Source organism: Thalia democratica, chromosome 3, assembly GCF_965202585.1.
Source record: "Thalia democratica chromosome 3, ktThaDemo2.hap1.1, whole genome shotgun sequence".
Classification (NCBI taxonomy): domain Eukaryota; kingdom Metazoa; phylum Chordata; class Thaliacea; order Salpida; family Salpidae; genus Thalia; species Thalia democratica.
In genome coordinates this window covers 47,911,518-47,933,801 of record NC_139167.1, presented here as the reverse complement: position 1 = coordinate 47,933,801, position 22,284 = coordinate 47,911,518, and the positions used below count along the sequence as shown (strand labels likewise).

Here is a 22,284-nt window from a genome sequence, read left to right as displayed (position 1 = left end):
TATAGAACTCATAACTAAATTTTAAACTTTTGTTTACAGCTTCATAAGTACAAAATATGTTTTCAAAAATTTTTATTTGATAACTTAAATAGTTTTTTTTTTTTTTAATGATCTGAAAAAATAAAGGAGTTCATTGTGTAGAAAGGTTTAAACTTATTCAAATATTACAGTGTTTTGATAAATACTTATTTTTAAAATCATACATTATAAGTCAGCAGTTTTTTTGTCCAGTAATAAAAATCCTTTCACTATAGCGCCAAAAAGAGTGATAATGAGAAGTTTTGCTCACTGTCGACAATAACGCAGCAAACCGAAATCTATTGATTAAGGATAACTTTTTTATGTAAAATTTAAACAAAAGCTTACACTGAGCTTAGAATTTTTTGTTTATGTAAATATTATATTGTAATTTGTTTTAAATCAAACAATTCAAAGTATTCGACTTAATTAGCTTTAAGGAGATTTTTATTTATTTTTACAGTTTATTATCAATAAAAACATATTTCACTCCTATATCCCAATATAGGAGTGAAACATTGCTTTGTTGATAAAAAAACAGGAAAATTATACTAAAAATATTGTTTTAATTTAAAAATTAAAAACTTTGATTTCAAACTTGTTTTTTAGTTTTTAAAGATTGATTTGGATGTATTCTATATTTTTAGCACTAATGTTAGAATTACTTTGTGAAAAATCGTGGTTAGATAGTTTAATGTATCAACTAAAATTTAATAAAGCAAGATCAATTTTAACATTTATACTACAAAAGACAACTTTTATTCTTTAAACTTATCGTTTTCTAAGAACAGTATTAAAAAAGTTTAAGGTATTTTTAACTAAATCCGATCAATAGAAAAATAAATTTATTTTTAAACTTTTTACTTCGATCTTTATTCAGTTGTGATTCTTTAAATTGTTACTGCAGAATTTTTTTTAAACATTTTAACAGCAAGCACTATGTTGCGAACTACTTTGAAAAAAAAAAACATAAAAATAAAACTTAAAAAACAGTAGCTTTCAAAACTTAAAATCATAATTAACATCTAAACAAAAACTATATATTTAGTTATATATGTATTTCTTTAATTAGATGACATGTTGCAATATTTAAATCTGGTTTAAAGTGTTCGACTCAATGTTTTATAAATATAGTAGAGCAAAACATTATTAGAACAAAACAAAGCATAAATATCAAATCTGAAACACATGTAAAATCAGTGTCTGTATAATTCTAATAAAATATGTGAGATTAATATGTTTCAAATTAAAGACTTAATAAAAGAAATACGATAATACTTTAAGATGGAAGGTTTTGGAGTTTCCGTTTTTTTCTTAAGTAATTTAATAAAAGAAAGTAATGATTTTAATTTCTCATAATATCTTTATAAAGGAGTTAAAACGATATGTAGGTAATAAATTGTAGTTTTAAAAATAGTTAATTTTTATTAAGTGTTTTGATTATTTTTACCTAAACTTTATAGTTAATAAATTAGAATTATTTATTTCCAATAAAAATACTAATAATTGTAGAATAAGTGTTAGGATTAATTTTTTAGTTTTATTTTTGTAATGTTATATGTACAAGTAATTTTGCACAAACAAATTTTAAATCAAGTACATATACATATACCTATATTTTTGTAAAGCTATCATGTTTTACGACTTGAACAAAATAATAGAAGCATTAAGTAATAACTTAGAGTTTAATAATTTACTGCATTGCGTTCGTTTTTTTTTTTATTTATCTTAATTATTAAAAGCAGCACATACAAAATTTATTTAAAATCGTTTTATGCTTATAAACTAAAGGAACATAAACAAAAATAAATTTGTTATCTTTGAAACAACTCAGTTTTTTCTAATCAACGGCATCAAACTACTATCTCAATTCAAACATTAAATAGTATATAAGTTTAAGTAGTATAACTTAATTTAACTTTTAAATAATCAATTACTTATTAAGTTTTTACATAACCTAGAAATTGGTTTCTTCTAGCGCTTTAAAGAAGTTCTATGCTAGTGAAGGATATGTTTAAATAGTAAGTTTTTTACAAACTTACAATTTGAATTAAACTATAAACACTATTATTATTATATAGTGTTTATTTATAATAACATATTTTGAGTAGTTAAACTTATTCTAAAAAATTATATAATATAACTTGACATTTTGTTCAAACTTTTTGACAAAGTCAAAATATATTAAAGTATTGGACAAGGTATTAAACTGTACACGTGGAGTCTAACTCAATAATCGGAAAGGTTTCTTGTACGTCAGGTTCTTAGAACAAACTCTTGAGCGCTTTTTCTTATTATTCAATAAACTATTTCAATAATTAATATGCGTACTTTTTAAAACCTAAAGTTAGAGTCGACTTTTTAGTTGATATAAAGTTAACTTTTTACCTTCATCATTTAAGCATTTATACTTTTTACGTCATCATTAACCAAAAAGAAACCAAAATCTATTGATTTATTTATTACCAGACTCGTTTAAAAACTTTTAGTTTTTTTTAATCCTAGCCTGAGGTTTCAAAAAAAAATGTTTATCAAAAAATAAAGTTTTTTCTCGACAAAAAAATAAAAAATAACTTAGAAACATTTTATAAGATATATTAGTTTAAATTTTTTGAGATTTTAGATACAAAATAAAACTTTTGTAGTAATTTCACTCGTTTTTAAGTACAACGTAAACTTCTGTTTAGCAAAAAGTACAAAACACAATATTATTTCGAAATAATTTCTTTTGTCATATAATTTTGATAGATTTATGCTGTGTTTTATAAAAAAAAATCTAATTTATATGTAAAGCTATGAGCTTAGTTCTACTACATGTATTTATTTACTCGATGAAAATAATACAATATACACTTTTACAGTACAACAGTGTCAATTAGTAGTCAACTTTAGGTTATTATTGTATTACAATCAGCTAATTTTATTTTATATAATAAAACTACTCATAAAAATAAAGTTGAACCATTTTTGGTTTTCTTAAGAAATATGAAGTCCCTCAGTTGTGTTGATGGAGTCTTACAGTTTCATGCGCCTTTAATATACTACAACTCCCTAGTATCGAGTCCAACATTTTTGTTTTTTTGTAGCTTTACTATTAAATTCGCGTGTGTTTTAATTATCTCATATAAGATACTCTTAATATGAGAAAGTAAATAAGTTGTTATCAACCAGTTATAGCATATTTCAATGAGAATAAATTTTGTTTGGTAAAAAGTTTGTACATTATTTTAGTCAAAATTTTTGAAACATTTATTTATTTATTTTTTTTATTTGTTTTTAATGGGAACGGGTCTAAATTGCACGAGGTAATAAAATTGCACGGAGACAAATAGCATCATGGGTCAACTTTGCAAGAGTTACAATTTTGCACGAGAGTAAAAAAAAACGAAAAAAAAACTTAAAGATAAGCTAATAAAAAAAATAAAAGTTACTGACCGAGGGTAAGGGTTAGAGGTAACAGTGATAGTAAAAATAAAAATAAGAAAATAACTAATAAAAATTATAATCAAAAAATATTAATTTTAATAAAATCAATTAATTAAAAAAAAAAAGTTATCGACCGAGGGTAAGGGTTAGTTGTAACAGTGATAGTAGAAAGAAAAATGTAAAAAAAAATTTCAACCCGAGCAAAAATGTCTCCGTTTATAATTGTCTGCTCGTGCAAAACTATCTACGTGCAACTTTATTTTCGTGGAATTTTATCCCCTTGTGCAAAAGTGTCTACGTACAAAAGTATCTTCGTGCAATTATGTGACCTCGTACAAATTTGTCCCCTCGTGTAATTTTGTACGCTCGAGCAAATTTGATATATAACCGTTTTTAATACACTATAAATAGAGTAATCATAACCTGCTCTTGAACATAAATCACCTAAAGTGTTTTTTTTTTTCAATCTGAAATCTATTAAAACTGCGAAGTTTATAAGTGGTAAATGTTTTTTTGGGAACCGGTCAGTTCCAACCCGCGCTCAATTCCTACAGGTTAATTACCACCCGATCGCTTCCCACCCGAATCAATTCTCATCCAATCAGTTTTGCACGTCTATTTTACACAGCATAACTTTTGCACGGATTATTTTTGCACAGGTGTCACTCTTCCACGAATTATCACTTTTTTATGATCACAAAGCGTTTTGTTTGCATGACATCAACTTTTTACTGGTATTTTACCATATTTTAAACTTAGCTTGAATTCATGTTTTTAAGATTACTACTTGCTAAAATATTTCAAAAAAAGGAATATATACAAGTTTAGATAGTTTAAGCCTATCATTTCAAATGTTTTTTTATATGTTTAAGTATAATAATTTAAAAATTGTATCGACATTCTTATAAAACAAAACTAAAACTAAAAGGCACATTAGAACAAGAATCAGTACATACATTTTACAACAAATAACTTATAAGTTTTACGGTAGATTGAGCTTGTAAGACATAAAGTTATTATAATAAAAATCTTGATAAAAACTATGTTTTAAAATAGTAATCTATTTGGTCAATTCCGTAAACTGCACTTACACACGATACGGGGCAAACAGTTATAAACTAAAATACTTTAAACTATTATTTTAACTAAACTTTACTTTTATGTTAAATACTAACATACACTGATAGTTTTAGACTAAGTCAAAAAAAGTTGTAAAGAGGATTAACATCAAGTTTAAGCAATTTTTTAAGCTGTAATAATAACTTAAACATTATATGTTTTGGTTTTAAGAAAAAAAATAAAGAGATCTCAACTACTATAAAGAGATAATGAATTTACTCTTTCAAGAATTTATTTTACAAACTAAGTTTCGGTCAAAGACCTCGTCAATGCTAAAATAAATCTAAATAGATGTCTAAAAGTCATGGAAGATAGCATTCAAACAATTAAATAAAAGTACTATTAGCTTGGTATACTTAGTACTATTAGCTACATTTTTACTTAAGCAATGTTTACTTTGAAAATTAACTATAAGAAAAAAGAAAGCTACATACAGCTTTTATCATTATTCTTGTTGTTGTATTGATTTTAAAACTTAATTAAAATTTAAAATTTACCATAAAAATTCAACCTTCATATCAAAATTTAACATGTTTAGTTTTTAAGTAAAAATTTTGAGTAAACATCTGTTTTTATTTTATTTTTTTTAATTCTATCTTCCATGACTTTTACATATCTTTTTCAGATTTATTTAAGTACTGACGAGGTCTTTGACCGAGACTTGGTTTGTAAAATAAATTATTGAAAGATGAATTCATAAATTAAACATTAAAAAAAAGAGTACTAAAAGTACTATACTGTTAAACTAGCTAAAAATAAGTAAAACTATCAAACTGTTGTTTTACTTCAAAAAAAAAGTTTTCAATTTAAAATCATTGTCTAAAATACTAGTTTGTGTGTCTATGTATTTTTGAGTTTAAACCAAGTTAAAGCCATCCTTAAATCGATTTTATTAGAAAAATTAGACAAGTAAAGATTTTTTGATTTATTTTTTATTTTTTAAACACTTTTCTTAAAAATAAATTTTTATCACCAATAAAAAAAAATTTAAGTTAATTTTGATTTTGATATATTTTGTACTTAATAAATTAAAGTTTTTTTATAATATAAATTGAAATATAGTTTAAGATTTATTTGATTTTTTTAAGGTTCATGAAATTTAAATTCAACTTAGTTTAATTCATTATAATATAGTTTTATATTGATAAAGTTTTAAACTGTGCAAAAATTTCATCTGTGCAAAATTTGCGCCTTGTTCAAATTTTTACGGTTTATGAAATTTAAATTCAACTTAGTTTAATTCATTATATATATAGTTTTATATTGATAAAGTTTTAAACTGTGCAAAAATTTCATCTGTGCAAAATTTGCGCCTTGTTCAAAAGAGATGTCATGCAAAAGTGGATACTCGTTCAAAAGTGACGCTTCAAGCAAAAATGAAACCCGCATAAAATTACACCGTGCAAAAAAAAAAAGATCCTTGCAAAAGTAACAAACAACTTCGGGGGGAATTAATCGAGTGGGAATGGATTCAGATAGGAATTAATCAAGTGGGAACTGATCGGATAGGATTTAATTCAGTTGGGAATCGATTGGGCGGGATTTGGGTTAGGTGAGACTTGAGTTGGGTGGAAATTGATCAAGTGGGAGTTGATTCGGGTAAGAATTGGTTCAGGTGGGAATTGATCACGTGAGAATTAATCGGGTGAAAATGTTAGTATACTATTTTTTTATATACAATAGAACTTCAATTATGTCCAATGATGTACTCCGAACTACTGGGGTCTATAGCTTTATGTGAAACCGCCTCTGTAACAAGTTCGACAGTTTCGACAGGAGCCAGGCTGGCAATAGCTTCGGGCCATCTTTATCTTTAGGTGATACCTCGGTCTACGACCAAGTGCGAGAGGGTTTAAGAGCTAATACCCTATACATTGAAAATATAAGATTAGTTTAAATATCGACTAACAAGTATCTATATGCTTTATTATACAATATAATAAAAGATACAATAAGGTTGGTTACGAAAGGTTTACTACTTTAAAAAGGCTTCTTGTAGTTCACGATTCTAGTTGTGCTGTAACAAATGGTTGCTCGTACAGTTTACTGGTTCAGAACGTAGGGACTTATACTTCCTCTTTGACACCGGATGTAGAGCGCGCGAGATAAAATTTTACGATCTTGAAATGAATAAATAAATGAAAGGTAATAGTAATAAGTTTATGCCACCGAATGAGTTCACTGTATGTTCAAATTGACCCATACTGGAAGTTATTGCTGGTGGACAGCTTGAATGCTACAGCATGCGTGGGCTTGTAAGTATGGCACGCTAAAAACTCAGATCGAGTACTGCCCTACGATGCTTGTAAAATACAAGCTGTGTGGCACTATAACACCTCACATCGAGTTGTACGCCCTGTCGATGTTGCTAAGGTAGGTATACAAAATGTATATAGAACAATATATAAAAACTACGAAGTTATGAAGTAAAGTACCAAGTAAATGTTTTAGACAAACAAACAAATACTTCAATAAGAAGGTTTTGGAGGAGATCATCTAGCTTTTCCAAGATGGCGGCTTACGCTCAAAGCGACAAGTGACGTATAGCTGCTTTCATTTTGACATGAAGTCGGTAAGACTTTCTCTTTAATTCGCTTGGCTGCTTATATGTTTTTATACATCTAGATTGCATAAAAATTCCGCCTAATCAAGTTATGATTTATGATCATTACATGCTGATTGAAGCATGTTACCCGGCGTGATTGGTAATTAATTGTACTGGCATTAAGCAAAGTGCGTCAACTAGCGGTTGTTTGATATTTTTTCGAAACAATGTTTTTAAAAACCAAAGTGTTTTTATCATTTAAGAGTTATTAATAAAAGAAAACTATTTTAAAAAATCAATTATGTAGAAACTTGACATTTGGACTATCGAAACGAAAATAGTAAAATTTTTACGTCGATTAACCAATACCAACACTACGTATTTACGTCACAACTTAAATTTGTTATTGAATACAGTTGTTTATAAATAAAAATATAAATCACTTAGAATTTAAAAACTAATGTAAATAAAATATTATTTTTGTAAAACATTCTCGAAAACAAGCTAAATTTTATTATAAAAATTTCAGCATATACTCACTTTTACTTTTACTTAATCATCTACTAGAATAATGAATGTAGACGAGAACTATTATCGATACTTAAAACAAAAAATAACAATTTAACAATATATTTCAAATACTTAATTTAAAATGTAGAATTTTTTAAAAGTATCATGTCCGTGTGTTTTGTTTTTAAATATACAAGCTACAGCTTTATTTTTTTAGCTGTTTAATATTCAACTAAATTGTAAATTATTCTTTTCCAAAAAACAAGAAACAAAACAACTATATAAGTTAATACTTTAACTTAAGCATATAAACTGTTGTAATACAGTTTTTTTTAAACTTTAAAAACAGTTTTAGAGTCAAAATACCTATTTCAAGAGACGTATAATAACTTACGAAACTCTTGCTAAACTAATTATTGTTAGCATATAAAGATTTTTAACAGACTAAAAAAGATGTATTTTGTTATATTTAGATACTATTTAAATGTATTTTTAATTTTTATCTATTCTAAGAAATAAGGATCGTAATTAAAGTCAAAAGGATAAAAAGTTAGGGGTAACTGGTTATTAGCGAAGAATCAAGAAGTAGAAAGAAAAGTTTGACGATTATTTATTATAATTTATAGTTTAAAATTTAGCCGTAGAAGTATGGTTTAAGTTAACATAGCAAAACTACTACTTGCTACTAAAGATAACCTTACAAAATATCCAATAGTAAAAGTTTTACAAAATGTACAAAATAAAACTAAAGCTAGTATTAATACTTTTCGTTTCAAAGCTACTTATTTTTTTGTTAAAAATTACTTGCTTGTTCAAAACTCGAGAATTTGTTTTTTTATAATATGTTTTTTATAAAGCACGATTTTTTTTCTTATAGATATTTTTGTGTAATTTTTTGTTCTTAATGCAATAATTTTTTATTTTACTTCATCTTAATTGTTTTCTTTTTTTTAGGTTTAAAGAATATATACTCCTTAATCCAATAAAAACAAGAGATGGTTTGCATTTTTTATTAAAAAAATTGTATATAAACTCTTTCTGGTATACAAGTTGTCTTTTCAACCCTTACAACTAAAATAAGTTAGTTTTAGTTTTTTTATTGATTAGTACGTAAAAACAAAGTATATTTCATTCATGCTTTGTTTGACAAATATAAATTTTTATACTATATTGATTATAAAAAACTAGACACAAATATATTATATACATTTTTTAATTTTCAACGTTTTATAAACAAAATATCATTGCGTTAAGAACCCTTTTTCTAGACGACCATAATTTTTTTATTAGACAGCTTGGCGGCCTGCAAAACGAAAATCTACTGCCCATGATGTACTTTCAGATGTTTTTTTTAAGAGTTAAAATAGTAAAAGCTCACAATTAGAATTTTAACTTTGTAATCAGTAATTGATGTTACTTTATTTTTGCATACTTGATCACACTATTGGTTTAAAGCTGTATTTTTACTGATTACAATTTTTATTTTAATTAACTGCAGCCCCTTTTACATTTTTTTATGTAATTCGGTTAGCACAAATTTTTTTTTTTAATTCATTCATGTTCTACAATCTAAATTGTTATTTATATAATAACAGGAAATTATTTTGAAATAACTTAAAATATTTTTTGGTGTGTTTTTTAATTATACTTATATCTATTAGCTTTAACGTAAACCATGTTTAATACATACTAGAGTTAAGTTGAAATTTTTTGTTAAGTATAGATAAAAAGTTACCACAATGATTTTTTTTTTTTTTTTTGATTGGATAATAAAATTTCAAACTGTTTAGGTAAACTAAAGGCAGAGATCGGCAGTCTTTTATAAATTGCATGCAAAATTTTTTCACAAAAAGCAGCTGTTTAAAATAACTGTAGTAATGATATAAAAATCTTACTTTGTACTAAAAATCTGATAAAATAAGCTAAAACAGCGCACTAGTAATATTTTATCATTAAAGTAAAAAATTATTTCTAAATTTTTACGCTAGAATGTTTTCTGTTTTAAAAAAGTTTATTTACAGTTTAAAAGTATCTCGTCGGCCGCATATTTTGTTTTGGGAAAACCTAGTATTTCAGATTGCGATCGCTGGTATATTGCTAAAATATATATTACACTAAAAGACCTATTCATGCTAAAATTGTTTTCAATTAACTGGTTTAATTTATTGATTTTTTTTTTTCAAAAACGTTTTACAAAAGTCAGTTTTAAGAATAATAAAAATAAATAAAATCTATGTAATCTATGTAATCTGTAACTAATATTTAAACTGAAATTCGATTTAATTAAAGTTCTAAATTAAAACGACAACTAAAACAAAAGAAATCTATGAAATCTTTTGTAGTGTAAATTTTTGGTGATTTGGTTTAATTACTTAAAAAAGATTTTACAAGTACATTAGAATTTATTCAGCCAGTAAAACTTTAATCTTTTAAATTATTACTTAAATAAAAAGTTAAAAAGTAATAACTTCTAACTTATGTCGTACTTTCTAAACTTAAGAACACTTGATGACGTATATTAAACAAAAGAAAGTAAGTTTTTTTCTTTAAATACTGATTTTGAGTTTAAAACCACATTTTTTAAGTATTAAATCGTTATGTTAATCAGTTTTAGTAGGAAATAAATAAAATTTATATTTTTTAATCTTTGTCTTGTATTTATTTGCTAAACACTTTACGCACCTTTAGCTGCTTAGATTTGTTCTTTTTTTAATGTTTGCTTTTTTTAAAAGAGCAGGTGATAGCTCTAAGTAAGTTATTTCAATTAAGTTTTAGAATAAGGTATAACTTTTTTTTTTACTATGTTTAGAAATAACCATTAGTTATAGTTATGCTATGATACAAATTTTATTAAGCTCAAGTTCAAGTATCTTACAAGTTTTGTAATAAATATTTTTGGGTTAAGTTTTTTTTTCGATTTGTATAACTCATTTTCTTATGCTGCTTGTTTAAGTATATACTTTATTAAATATTCTCTTTGATTAATATGTTAGTATGTGAAATTTAATCAAAAATTAATTCAATTCAAAGATTATGGATTGTTATTTTAAAAACTGTTTAAAACTTGTTTTATTAAAAAGTATTTAAATTAAAATTTTAGTATTATGTTTCTAAAATATCTTACTACACTTTTTTTGTTTGATTTATTTTTATATAAATAAAGTTTAAAAATACTTATGTTTTTAGTTATCAAAGCTTTTTTTCAACAAAACTAAGTAATGAACCAAAACAAAAATGTTCATCATAATCGATCTTTTCTGAAAAATAATCACGAAATAAAAAGACATCGAGCAAACGTTGAGCAAATAGAAACAGAACTAAACAGAAAAATGCATTTAATAAGAAACAATATTTCTGATACTAAAATCTGGCTAGATGATGTTATGAAAAATTCTGGACACCACATTTACAAACCTGAAAAAAAAATTCAAAGTCATGAAAGTTGTAACAAAGTTAGTCTGAGTCTATACTGAATTTAAGTCTGTCTAAGCTAGACTAAAATTAAAAAATTTCCTGTTTTTTTATGGTTTCAATTAAAAAGTGTTTTATTAAGTTTAATTTAACTGATTTAATTACTACCTAATCTTTAGTTTTTCTATTTTTATAAATAAACGTATTTAATTTTTTTTATTGTTATATATAAATTAAGTTTGAAACGGTTCTTTATTTTAAATTCCAGTACAAAGTCATTATAAAACTTGTAAAAACACCTTTTTTTAATGTTTTATTCTAAAATACTTGATTTAAATTGACAAAAAAAAAAAAAAAAAGATCCTAATAAAATGATATAGCAATTTTTTTTTTGTCAAAAATCATTAATAAACTAAAATTTGTGAGATTCTAGCACATATACGATATATAAATTTTATGTAAAACTGTCTGATTACTTTTATAAACAAAAAACAAAACTTTTTTTTTTGCACCAATAATATCTTAGCTTTAGTACATCAAGTTTGAATTACTGTCAAACTTTTTTTTAATAGCTATTTATAAACAAATTTTATGTTTAATAAGGAAGCTGTACTTATCAAACAATACAACTTAAAATATTTCATAAAAATATGTTTTGAATTTTGATTTGTATTTTTTTTGTCTTAATCGACTAAAAAGTTGAAAATAATGAGTCCATTGTTTTCCTTCATAATTTTAATTTGCTAGCAGCTAGCTTGAATTAAAATAAAAAACTAGTTAAAAACATCTGGTTTTACTCATTAAACTTTTGTATTTAGTTATTTTGATGTTGTTATAACTTACACTAGTTGCGATTTTTATAGGATCAGCAATTGAATGGAACAGAAAAAGTTAAAAATATCAAAACCAATTGGTACCTAATTTTTTATTACATTTTTAATTATAAACTAGTTTTTCGAAAGATAAACTTTTTTAATTTCTGTAACATTAAGTTCTTTGGCACGTTTTTGTATACAATTTAATTAGACATAGAAAGACATCGGTAATAATTAAATGTTTTATATTACTTTCTCAAGTCAACGTTGTTTACTAAGCTTTAAAACTTAAATTTTAAAAACCCAGATTTCTTGGTTTTGCATAAAAATCAAAAGTTGGAACAAAGTTAAATACCAAAGTTATGTTTGAAACACTTGTACTTAATGAAATTTATTTTGTTAAGAAAACACATAAAGCCAAAGTTTTAAAATAATTTTGTTTTTTTTTTTTACTACAGCGTCAATGATAAACAATCGTACAGTGATGATGATCAGCTAATTTCAACTAAAGAGTCAGAAATCCAAAAAGAAATGGACGAAATTCGCAAATTATTTTCTAAAAGTTGTACAAAAAAGTATTAATTTATGAAGACAACTCTTATAAAGAATATTTAATATACTATTATCTGCTTCTTTTTTAAGTTTTTTTTAATAAAAAAAAAGTATAGTATCTAAGCTTTTTCAAATTTAAATGTATTAAATTTTATATTTTGTTTGTAATAAAAAAGGTTGTAGTTTTATAAGTGCTTATTGATCAGCTGTCCTACTTTTAAACTATAAAAAATACAATAGGATCGAATTCATCATCCTTAACTACATACCAAAGAAAAAAACGGTTGCAGCAAATGACCTCACAAAATTATTTAAATCCACAGGAAGTAAAAATGCATCAGATTAAAGAAAAAAGAAAAGAATTGAAAAAAAGAATGACTTTATATTTAGACAAGCTGAAAACTTTAAAGGAACAAAACTGAAACATGACTCAAGATACCGTTTTTTAGATAAAAATCACTAAATGAACCTTAGCCTCACTATAAAAAAAAGAAAAAATAAGTGTCTTTGTTGTTGTTAAAGTTAAATTAATTTTTAAAGTAGTTTTGTACATTTTAAATAACAACTATATTTAACAACTTATTATTTTATTAATGCCAAGTACGGTATTAAACTATTAGATTAACACTTTAAATACCAAAACTACTTTTTTATTCTGAAATAAGATCTTTTAAACTTTCTGCTATAAAATGTTATAACTAATAAAACTAATGTGCGTAAACTTTTACAACTCTTTTAAGTGTATCTAAATACTTGTGGTAAAGGTTTTTTTACAGATTATTTTTTATAGATTTTCTACTCGTTATTTTTTTCAATTTTTAAACTTTAAAATAGTTATTTAGATAAAAAGGTTATAGATTATAAGAGTTCAGTAGGCTCTTAATGGAAAAAATTAAATACAAGTCGAAATCATTTTATACTTTAAGCATCCAAATAATAGTTAGTACCAGTTAAAATAAAAATAAAAAGGGCTAACCTGATTACAAATACTTTTTTATTATCTGTTATAAGCACTATCATTCTTAAATGTGAAGTATTGTAGAAAAAAATGTTAATACAGTTGGTTTACTTAATTTACTTGGCTACAGTTCCAACAAACTTTACGTATGTAAAAACTTTAAAGTCTTTTTCAACTATTTTTAATTTAGATCCACTGTATGGTTTTAAAAGTAAGTTTTGTCAAAATAACTACGTCTTTTAAAAGCGCATAGACAACTTTAATGATAATCAAATCTTTTTTGTGGTTATTTAAATAGCAAAATATTTATTTAAAACAAGTTAGTGAATTAACCAGGATCAGCAAATTTACTCACCAAACATCCACCCTTTGTAAACATTTGATAATTTAATATACAAATTAAGTTAGAATCACGTGTAAACTTAACATAATTCTTTCGATCTTTATTTTAAGATTCTGCTCTAATTTTTTACAAAAGGGTGGCTTGTCATAATAGAAGTATTGCATTTGTTACAGCATTTTAGTAACTTTCTTAGGATTCCACTTTAATTATTCTTTTATAGTAATTAAGACTTACAACAATTACTTTTAGATTTTTATTTATATTGTACTAAACTGAGCCGCAATATTATTAACAGTCTATCAATCAGAACTTATTCTCATTCATCGATGTAAAATAGTTTTGATTAACTGTTGCATCAATCTAATACTCAATTACTTTTGTAATGAAGTTTTTATTTGTGGGTAGATCGTGTAATTTTACGCTTATAATTTTTTATTTTACTTTGTGAGTTCAATGTGAGATTTAAGTTAATAATCGTTTTGACTATTATCAAGTAGCTTAGTAGTAATATTTTTCGCTATCATTTGTTAATCCAATATGGTTTTTTCTCCGTCAGAACTAGCATTAAAAACATACGACCATCAACAACAATTCGTGCTAAATTATGTGTCTTGTCAAACTATTTTTTAAAAGCATTAAGTGAAAATAACGTGTCATGAACTTTAACTACAAATAAATCATAAACATGTCTAAAAAAATTTAACGTAATATAAAAAGTATTTAGTATAAAAAATACTAAGGGTTAGTGAGAAATAAATTTTTTAATAAACTAAAAAATACAAAAATAAAAAGAATAAAACTTCATAAATTTTGTAAACTTTTACGATGTGTACATTTAAGTGCTGTGCTGAAATATTAAAACGTAACTATTAGTTAATCTAAGACAAAATTTATTAATTAGCTACTTTTTCTTTGTGGAAACTGATCATTTCCCATCTGAGGTAAACTTCCATCTGATAACTTTTCATCTAATATCAGGTAGTATTAAAAAAGTTTGCATATGTATACATTAAGGATTTTTTGTAGGGTTTTTTGGCAGTTTTACAATTGAACTTAACATAGTATGTATAGCCTTTAAATCTCCGAGGTATTATTACAATTACTATGTTTAAAAAACTTATAAACTGAGTACTGAGCAAAAATTTAGTGTTTGTGCTAAACTTTTTTCATAGTTTGTTAAATATTTTGAAATGTATAATAAAGTAAAACTGACAAAAAAACAAAACAAGTATGATGTTAAACCAATTTGCATTTGATAACTGAGGCTCCTACGTGAGTCTTTTGTACCCTTAGTTCTGGGTCGGTTGCCAAAGGTTTTTTGAAATTTTTTCTAGGTTTTCTAAATTTCATCCAAATTATTTAAAGTAATTATTTTTTGTGTATTGTTAGTATAAAATTATATTTAAGACAAAAACCTGTTATAAATTTTATAAAATTAAAATAAAGATACTGTTAATCTACTTCAAAAATATTTTATAATAAGTAAAGCTATATACAAAATAAAACAAATTTATTGTATATGAAAAATTTTTCGTAACTAATCATAGTTTTACTGTTTTACATACAAAGTTGCTTAAAATTCAGGTTTTTTAGTGAATTTTGTCAAAAAGTTCAGGTTTTTTCAAAACGCATCAAATTCAAGGTTTTTTGCCTAGACTGTCAAATTCCATGTTTTTTGGAAACTTTAAATAAAGTTTAAGATTTTTTAAATGTCTTAAATAGTATTAAAATATTAAAAAGGTTTTGTATGCTACTTAAAATGTGTTTTATAATAAATAAACTTCCAAAGGTATAAAAAGGTTTTTTTTCTGAAGGTAAAAAAAATTACTGACAATTTACAGTCATTATATCAAATGGCAACCATATATACTTAGTATTATACATATTAACACTTGTTATTGATTTTTTCGCTTATAGGTAATCTTCCCTAACTAATTAAAAACAATTTCACTTAGCAGTTTCAAGTTAGTACAATCTTTTTCAAGCACTTAAAGTTATTTTAGTTCACGTTTAAAACCTAACGATCTGATAAAACTTAATTAATTTCACGTTGTAAGGTATGGGTATAGGACGTTGGTTTACTTAATTTGTTGGGACTACTAGTTATCTTATTATTATTATCTTACAAATACTAGGTGCTACTTAAGTCAACCTTATACAAATCAAACAGCTAGTTTGAGTAATGAATCTATTCTTAAAATTAACCACAATAAACTAATAAAACACACTATTTCAAAATTGAAAATTGCTTTTATAAATCATTCAGACACCAAGAAAAAAGAATTCAAACTGAATAACAAATTAAAATAGAAGTTATTTTGAAAACTTTAACTAATGTGAGAACCATAGAATATTTAAATCTAACTCAAAAAGACTTGAAACAGTTAAAGCATTGTTTAAATAAAATTTCTTAATACGTATATAATAAACATACAACAATAAAACATGCAATTTCTAAAGTATGTCTAATAATAACTTTATGAAAAATCTCAATACAACTCTATCATGTTTGCAACTAAAAGATTCTATTATTCAATGTTATACTTAAATGCACAAATGCTTATGTAGTTATTTTGTTTACTAAAACTACGTATTCAAAATAATGAAATGCAATTAAACGCAGCAGGTTCATTATAGGATTAACAATAGTTAAACATAGGCGGCTTCAAAGTGGTGGCCGAATTTATAGGACTGCTTCATACAAAACAGTTTTTTACCGTTTCACTTTAGTGATTTTTTGGCAAAACTGTTAGAGTTCGCGTTTTGATAAGGTTTTCAAAAAATGATATAAAAAGCTTTTTTTAAATTGTAAAAAATCATTCAAGTGTATCAGTCAAAACCTGCATGTTTTGTGAAGCAATCCTACAAATGTGGTCAAAACTTTAAATCCGTCCATTGAAAAGCCAATTTCTGTAAGTTTTTTTTGTTTAAAAAAAAACTTAACAAAAATAGCTTTTACTCATATATAGTAATTAGCTAAATATCTGCGTGTAAAAATATTTACTTAAAAAGGAATCATCTCTTACGCTAACTCCTAAAATACATAAAATTCATACCTTGATTCGTATTGAAAATTTGGCAATTTTGGACTCAAACTTTTTTCTAACCACGCCCAGTTTACCTTAAACAGATGAACTACCTCTAAGCTTAAAACTTAAGGTAAATATTATTTTCAATAGCCCGCAATAAAACTACTTAAATATTTAAAAAAAACGGTATAAAGTTTTAAATTAATTTTAAAATGAGGAAGTAAAGTCATTAATAATGATAGTAGGTATTTGACTTCAACTATTAAAAGCATAATTGTATGCATAAAAATTTTTATCTCTTATTTATATACTATGTTTTATTTAAAGTTGTCAAAAACATTACATTAAGATTCTACATTAAACATATTTAATTTAAATTCAACAATGCCTTTGTCTCAATACTCTTTTTATAGCATACTATCAAAATCCACCTGATTTTTTTTTCTTTATTTATTAACTTATTTTATTTATCTTTTGTATTTTTTATTTATCTTTTATTTATTTTTCACTATCACTGTTACCCCTAACCCTTAATCGGTAAGCAGTTCTGGAATTTTACTGGATGGATTTTGATCGTGTCCCCTTTTTATACATTAGATCAGGGTTTCCCAAAGTGTGACATATGGTCCCCTTGGGAGTCATTACAAAAATTTAGGAGGCCATAAGCAGCAAAGGGGGCCATGAGTAGTAAGGGGCCACATGGGGACATAGTTTAAGACTTACACTAGATATTCTGGAGTTCATAGTAATGAGCAGAAAAAGGTCTTAGGTATATTTAAGGGAAGTTTGTTGAGAAATTTTATCAGAGTGGGCCATAGACTTATTTTATTTCTTTAAAGGGGGCCTTATGAAAAAAAAAAGTTTGGGTAACCCTGCACTAGATAAAACTGAAATAATTTATACCAATAACAAAAATTCATATTTGATTATCACAGGGTTCGTGCGCGATTTTTTTTTCATTTAGCCTGACTGGGACCAATTTAGCCTGACATTTTTTCAAAGTAAAGAAAATCTTCTTTATAAGTCATTTTAGATAATTAGGGGTCTTAATTAGTACTATTGTAGTCTCCGACTTCAACTAGCTTTATCTCAAAAACATTTTGAGCTTTAAAAATCTGCAAAAAGCAACTCATAGCTTAGTTACAATTCAATAAAATAAGACTAAATTGTGAAAAAGGTGATTGACCCCCCTTATGCCCTTAACATAACAAATTCAGTGATAAGTGTTATATCTAATACTAGTGTAAAAATTTAATATATATTACTAAACACAATTGTTCAATTTAATTAAGCACTAAGTAAAAACATTATAACCAGAAGATTTTTAACAAAACGACGTGCATTATCGTGTTTTATTAAAATTTAAAATGAAACGCTTACACGAGTATTGAAATTCAAACAAACAGCTAAGTTGTTGAACTAAACTCTAATGTTTAAACTGTTTTTTTTTTATGAATTTTTATAATTATGACGTATATAATCGAGTCAAAACAAAATAATGAAGATTCTTTAAAAATTTTCAGAGATTCAACAAAAGGTTTTAAGCATTTATTTTTACAAATACTGACTGATTTTGTCTTAATTAACTAAATCATTATTTGGAAATCAATTCACATCTTAATTTGATCTTAAAAAGATTTCTCAATTCTTTTTAATCAAAAATTTTGAAGCATTTGAACTGAGAAAAACTAAGATTCTCATACTTTTAAATAAAAAACTGATTTAGCCTGACGTTTTTAAACTTTTTTGAAAAAACTGATTTAGCCTGACTTAGCCTGATTTAGCCTGACGCGCACGAACCCTGTTATCAATAAGTAAACTATTGAGTTATATTAAATGACAAACACATACTAAAATATATTTGTTTTCATGGTATTTATTTGAAAAGCCAAGCTAAAAAACATAAGTATCCTAAAAGCAAAAACAAATTTACTAAAATGCGTTTGAGAAATGTCTAATTGTTTTTTAGTAAATAATTTTTCAAATTATTTTAAATAAAAACAAACTATAAATTTTTAACTATTCTAGTAGAAGTCACAACAAAAATAAAAATATTAAAACTATACATTCAGTAAAAGTGAAAATTTAAACCATTATTTAAAGATGAATAAGTGAAACAATTTAGTATTCATTCAAAAAAACGAGAAACTTAAGTTACACAACTAAATCTAAACAATTACCTACATGCAGTAAACTATCATTTGTTAAAAGCAGGTATGCATTAAGGTAAACTATTTTCGAGACTCTGTTTTGAGGTAAAAACTATAAAGATGTTAGAATAAAATCCTAATAAAAATAAAAGAAAACGGAGTTGTTGCAACAACAATATTTTTTAAGAACAATGCTAAACTTCAAATGTTTACACTTTATTTAAGTTTATCATAATTTAATCTTAAAACATACTTCAGAAAAAAAATTCTATTTATTGCTAGACTGGACTAATTGCTTTAACAGTTTTTGTTCTTGCTCATTCAAATGCTGTGTCAAAAAATGGGTAGTGCTATCATTCAAAATTTTAGTGACAGCTTCGCAAAGAAACTGTTTCAGATCTACGTTCATGATGTTTGGATCAATAACTTCTTCCTCTTCATTATCATCGTCATCATAACCGTCAAACGACAAATCGCCAAGAAAATGATCTTCTTCAGAATAATCATCATCGCTTTCATCAGTTACATAATCTTCTTCTAAATTTTCATCTTCTAATAGGTTCTGTATTTCTTGCAACAAAAACTTATAAAGTTTTATATAAAGTGGCACTGTTGTGTATTGCATAGGTACTTTTTTTGTTGCTGAACGAGTGCGAATACTTTTCAAATGTATTTCATCTCCTTTTGTTGTTATATTATTTAAAATTTGGTTGTTTGTTGAAATGCCAAACTCTAAAATTTTAAACATTGTTATCAAAGAAGCTTTTTTGTCATATTTGGAAAGAAAGCCTGGATGAATCTCACATAAGGTGCAAACCACATATTCAAGAGCATTTTTATAACCATGTGAATCATCTAAGCTAATATTTGAAAGATACTCTACTGCTCCTTGAGTATTACTATAGAACAAGTGTACAAATACTCCAGCTAAAGACTCCATTTCGGTGGGAATTTTAGTAGCAGACATATTTGAAAGAGTTAATTTCAAAAGAGCATCAGTTTCAGTTGAAGCAAGTACATTAGAGTAATTTAGTACAAATGCAGACAACAATTTACCTATTAAAGCTTTGATACCTTCACCAGCTTCAGAAGAATCATTTAAAACTTTGACCAAAATACTAAAAATTATTTGAATGCCATTTTGACCTTGATCATTTTTGTACTCTGAAACACAAGTAGAAGATGAACGCAACAATGCTCTAATACACTCGCATGCACCTACATAGACTGATGCATCATCTTCACCAACATTTACAGCTTTCAAAACATACGGAAAACAAGTGTTAACTAAATCTAAATTAAATGGCTGTTGAGCATGTCTAGCTATACAAGATAAAATTGAAATAGAAAACTCATAGAATCCTGAATCATCAGGCTTATCTAAAGACAAAAAGCTAGTTATGTATGGCAACCATAACTGCTTGATTCCATCAACACACAGTCCTAATGGTCCAATTAAGTTAAAAATTTCTTCACAGTAAATTTTTAGTATCATATCACACTGAGTAGTGTCAATAATTTTCAACATACAATTCATCAACGGCATTTGGTAAGGTTGGGTCATTTCTGGTTTTATTTTAATCATTACTACTATTAATTCAAACATTCGCTCTTTTGTCACCTCTTCTTCTATGGTATTTACAAAACTTAAACAAGCCTCAAACACAGGCTCAATATAAGCATCAAGAGCTTGATTAGGTTTGTAACCCTCAAATATCATATAAAACGCTCTGATAGAAAAAATTTGCATTATCTCATGTTTTGGTGCGTTAAGACTTGGTAGTAATAAGGATACTAACTGAGTGACATCTTTATCAGGCAACAAAGAAGAAAAACTACTGCATACTAAAATTGCACGACAAGCTAGAAGTGCAATATCACAACTAAGGTCAGGAATAACTAAATTAAACAAAAACATTAAAATTTCGTTTTTGCCAACAACTCTGTCAATGCATTTCAGCATAGTGTCTTGTTTACAAGATATAACATAGTAGCAAGCTTCTTGTAGCCTCCACCACTTTGAGTTTCCAGCTTTTTTTAATTCAGCTGCAATGCTAATTTGTTCTTGAATTACTGGAAATATAACCGACTTAAAAGATTTGCTTAAAGGACCAGCTTCACAAGAATTTTCAAGGATGTGGAGGCATTGAGTCCTTACAGTAGTTGTTGAATCATCATCTTCAATTAATTTATCTGGATTTTCTGTAAACATTTCAACTTCATCGTCAGTTAGTTGAAGGTAAAAAAGTAAGATAGATACCATCTCTTTCATTGACTCTTTCACAAGCTTGTTGTACTTGCCACATTCAAACATATCTTCAACAAACATTAGAATTGATTTTACAAACAGATAAATAGAACAACTTCCATGAGAATTGTCATCTTTAATAAAGCCATTTAAATAAGGTTCTTTGGCTTCTTTTAGTATTTCCCAAATAGTACTTACAATTTTAACTATTCTTTCAGTATTTTTTGTTTTGTTTAAGTTACACTTATACATTAAAGTTTCAGTCAAAAATGACATTAACTTTATTTTAAGATCCCAAGTTTCCTGATAGTTTTTAAGCTTTTTTAATACTACTTGAGTTGTAAAATTAAATAAAAAATCATCTGGTATTATAGTGGATTCATCCACAAAACTTTTGAAACAAGCTATTAAACAGTCAACAGAAAGACATTTTGAATAGGTGTTATAATTGCTGTTTTGAATAATTTCAACTAACTTAGCTAAGTACATTTGAAAATCAGCTGCAAAACTTTTGATACCAGCATCCTGCCAAACTTCATGTAATACAATCAAAACTCCATCTAACTGATTTTTTTCTTTAATCATGTTTGGAAAAGTAGCTACCAAATCTTTTATATTTTCTTCCCATTTTAAAATTGTTGCTAAGACATAAGCATGAGAACTGTTTAACTTTTGACTTTCACCTCCTAAAGAAACTAGTATCATTTCATAAAGACTTTTTTTTACATCGCTTTGAAGTACAAAGTTATTACTATTTTCACTAGCTGAACACCAATGTTGGTCAACAAGGCGTCTCAACAATACAGCAGCAAACTGTCTAAGTTCAATTGAAAAGTTCAGATTATTATGATTTGTTGAAATAGAAGCAATAACTAAAGCATGATGAGGATTCTGATATTTCAACTGTTCATAACTAGTCTCAGAACTTTTTCTTACATTGTTGTCAGATGACATAAGATTTTGTAACAAAATTTCATAACTTTTGGCTGTTTGAATCAAACTTATATTGTTATCCATACTTAGCTTAAAAATATATATCTGCAAAAAAGCTAATTTAGCTTTCATAACCCATAGTTTAAAAGTAAAATCTTGTAAAATACATATTAAAAATCATTATACAATACTTTCAACGATTTTGTTACACTATTTTATACAAACAA

At 25.7% G+C, this 22,284-nt stretch overlaps 2 protein-coding genes across 4 annotated transcripts; one reads left to right on the top strand and one right to left on the bottom strand.

Moving 5' to 3' along the window:
* Positions 1–10,809: 10,809 nt before the first annotated feature.
* LOC145831793 (uncharacterized) lies at positions 10,810–13,118 on the top strand. Of its 3 annotated transcripts, none has more exons than XM_082939131.1 (4): positions 10,810–11,070; positions 11,893–11,942; positions 12,303–12,406; positions 12,720–13,118. In XM_082939131.1, the coding sequence occupies exons 1-4, from the start codon at positions 10,837–10,839 to the stop codon at positions 12,740–12,742; spliced, it is 411 nt and encodes a 136-aa protein (XP_082795257.1). In that variant the 5' UTR covers positions 10,810–10,836; the 3' UTR covers positions 12,743–13,118. The 3 variants fall into 3 exon arrangements, with proteins under 3 accessions (XP_082795257.1, XP_082795256.1, XP_082795258.1); XM_082939130.1 differs by having other exon boundaries at positions 12,637–13,118; XM_082939132.1 differs by having other exon boundaries at positions 12,303–12,419.
* A 5,897-nt stretch (positions 13,119–19,015) lies between these two features.
* LOC145831434 (importin-9-like) lies at positions 19,016–21,964 on the bottom strand. The gene has a single exon (XM_082938692.1). It carries the CDS (start codon positions 21,827–21,829, stop codon positions 19,145–19,147), a length of 2,685 nt encoding a protein of 894 aa, XP_082794818.1. The 5' UTR covers positions 21,830–21,964; the 3' UTR covers positions 19,016–19,144.
* Positions 21,965–22,284: the final 320 nt, after the last annotated feature.

Coding starts and splice junctions, on each gene's coding strand:
- LOC145831434 (XM_082938692.1), bottom strand. CDS start 21,829: ATGATACTAGTTTCTTTAGGAGGTGAAAGTCAAAAGTTAAACAGTTCT.
- LOC145831793 (XM_082939130.1), top strand. CDS start 10,837: ATGAACCAAAACAAAAATGTTCATCATAATCGATCTTTTCTGAAAAAT. Junction 11,943..12,302: donor AAAAATATCAAAACCAATTG/GTACCTAATTTT, acceptor TTTTTACTACAG/CGTCAATGATAAACAATCGT. Junction 12,407..12,636: donor TCGCAAATTATTTTCTAAAA/GTTGTACAAAAA, acceptor AAAATACAATAG/GATCGAATTCATCATCCTTA.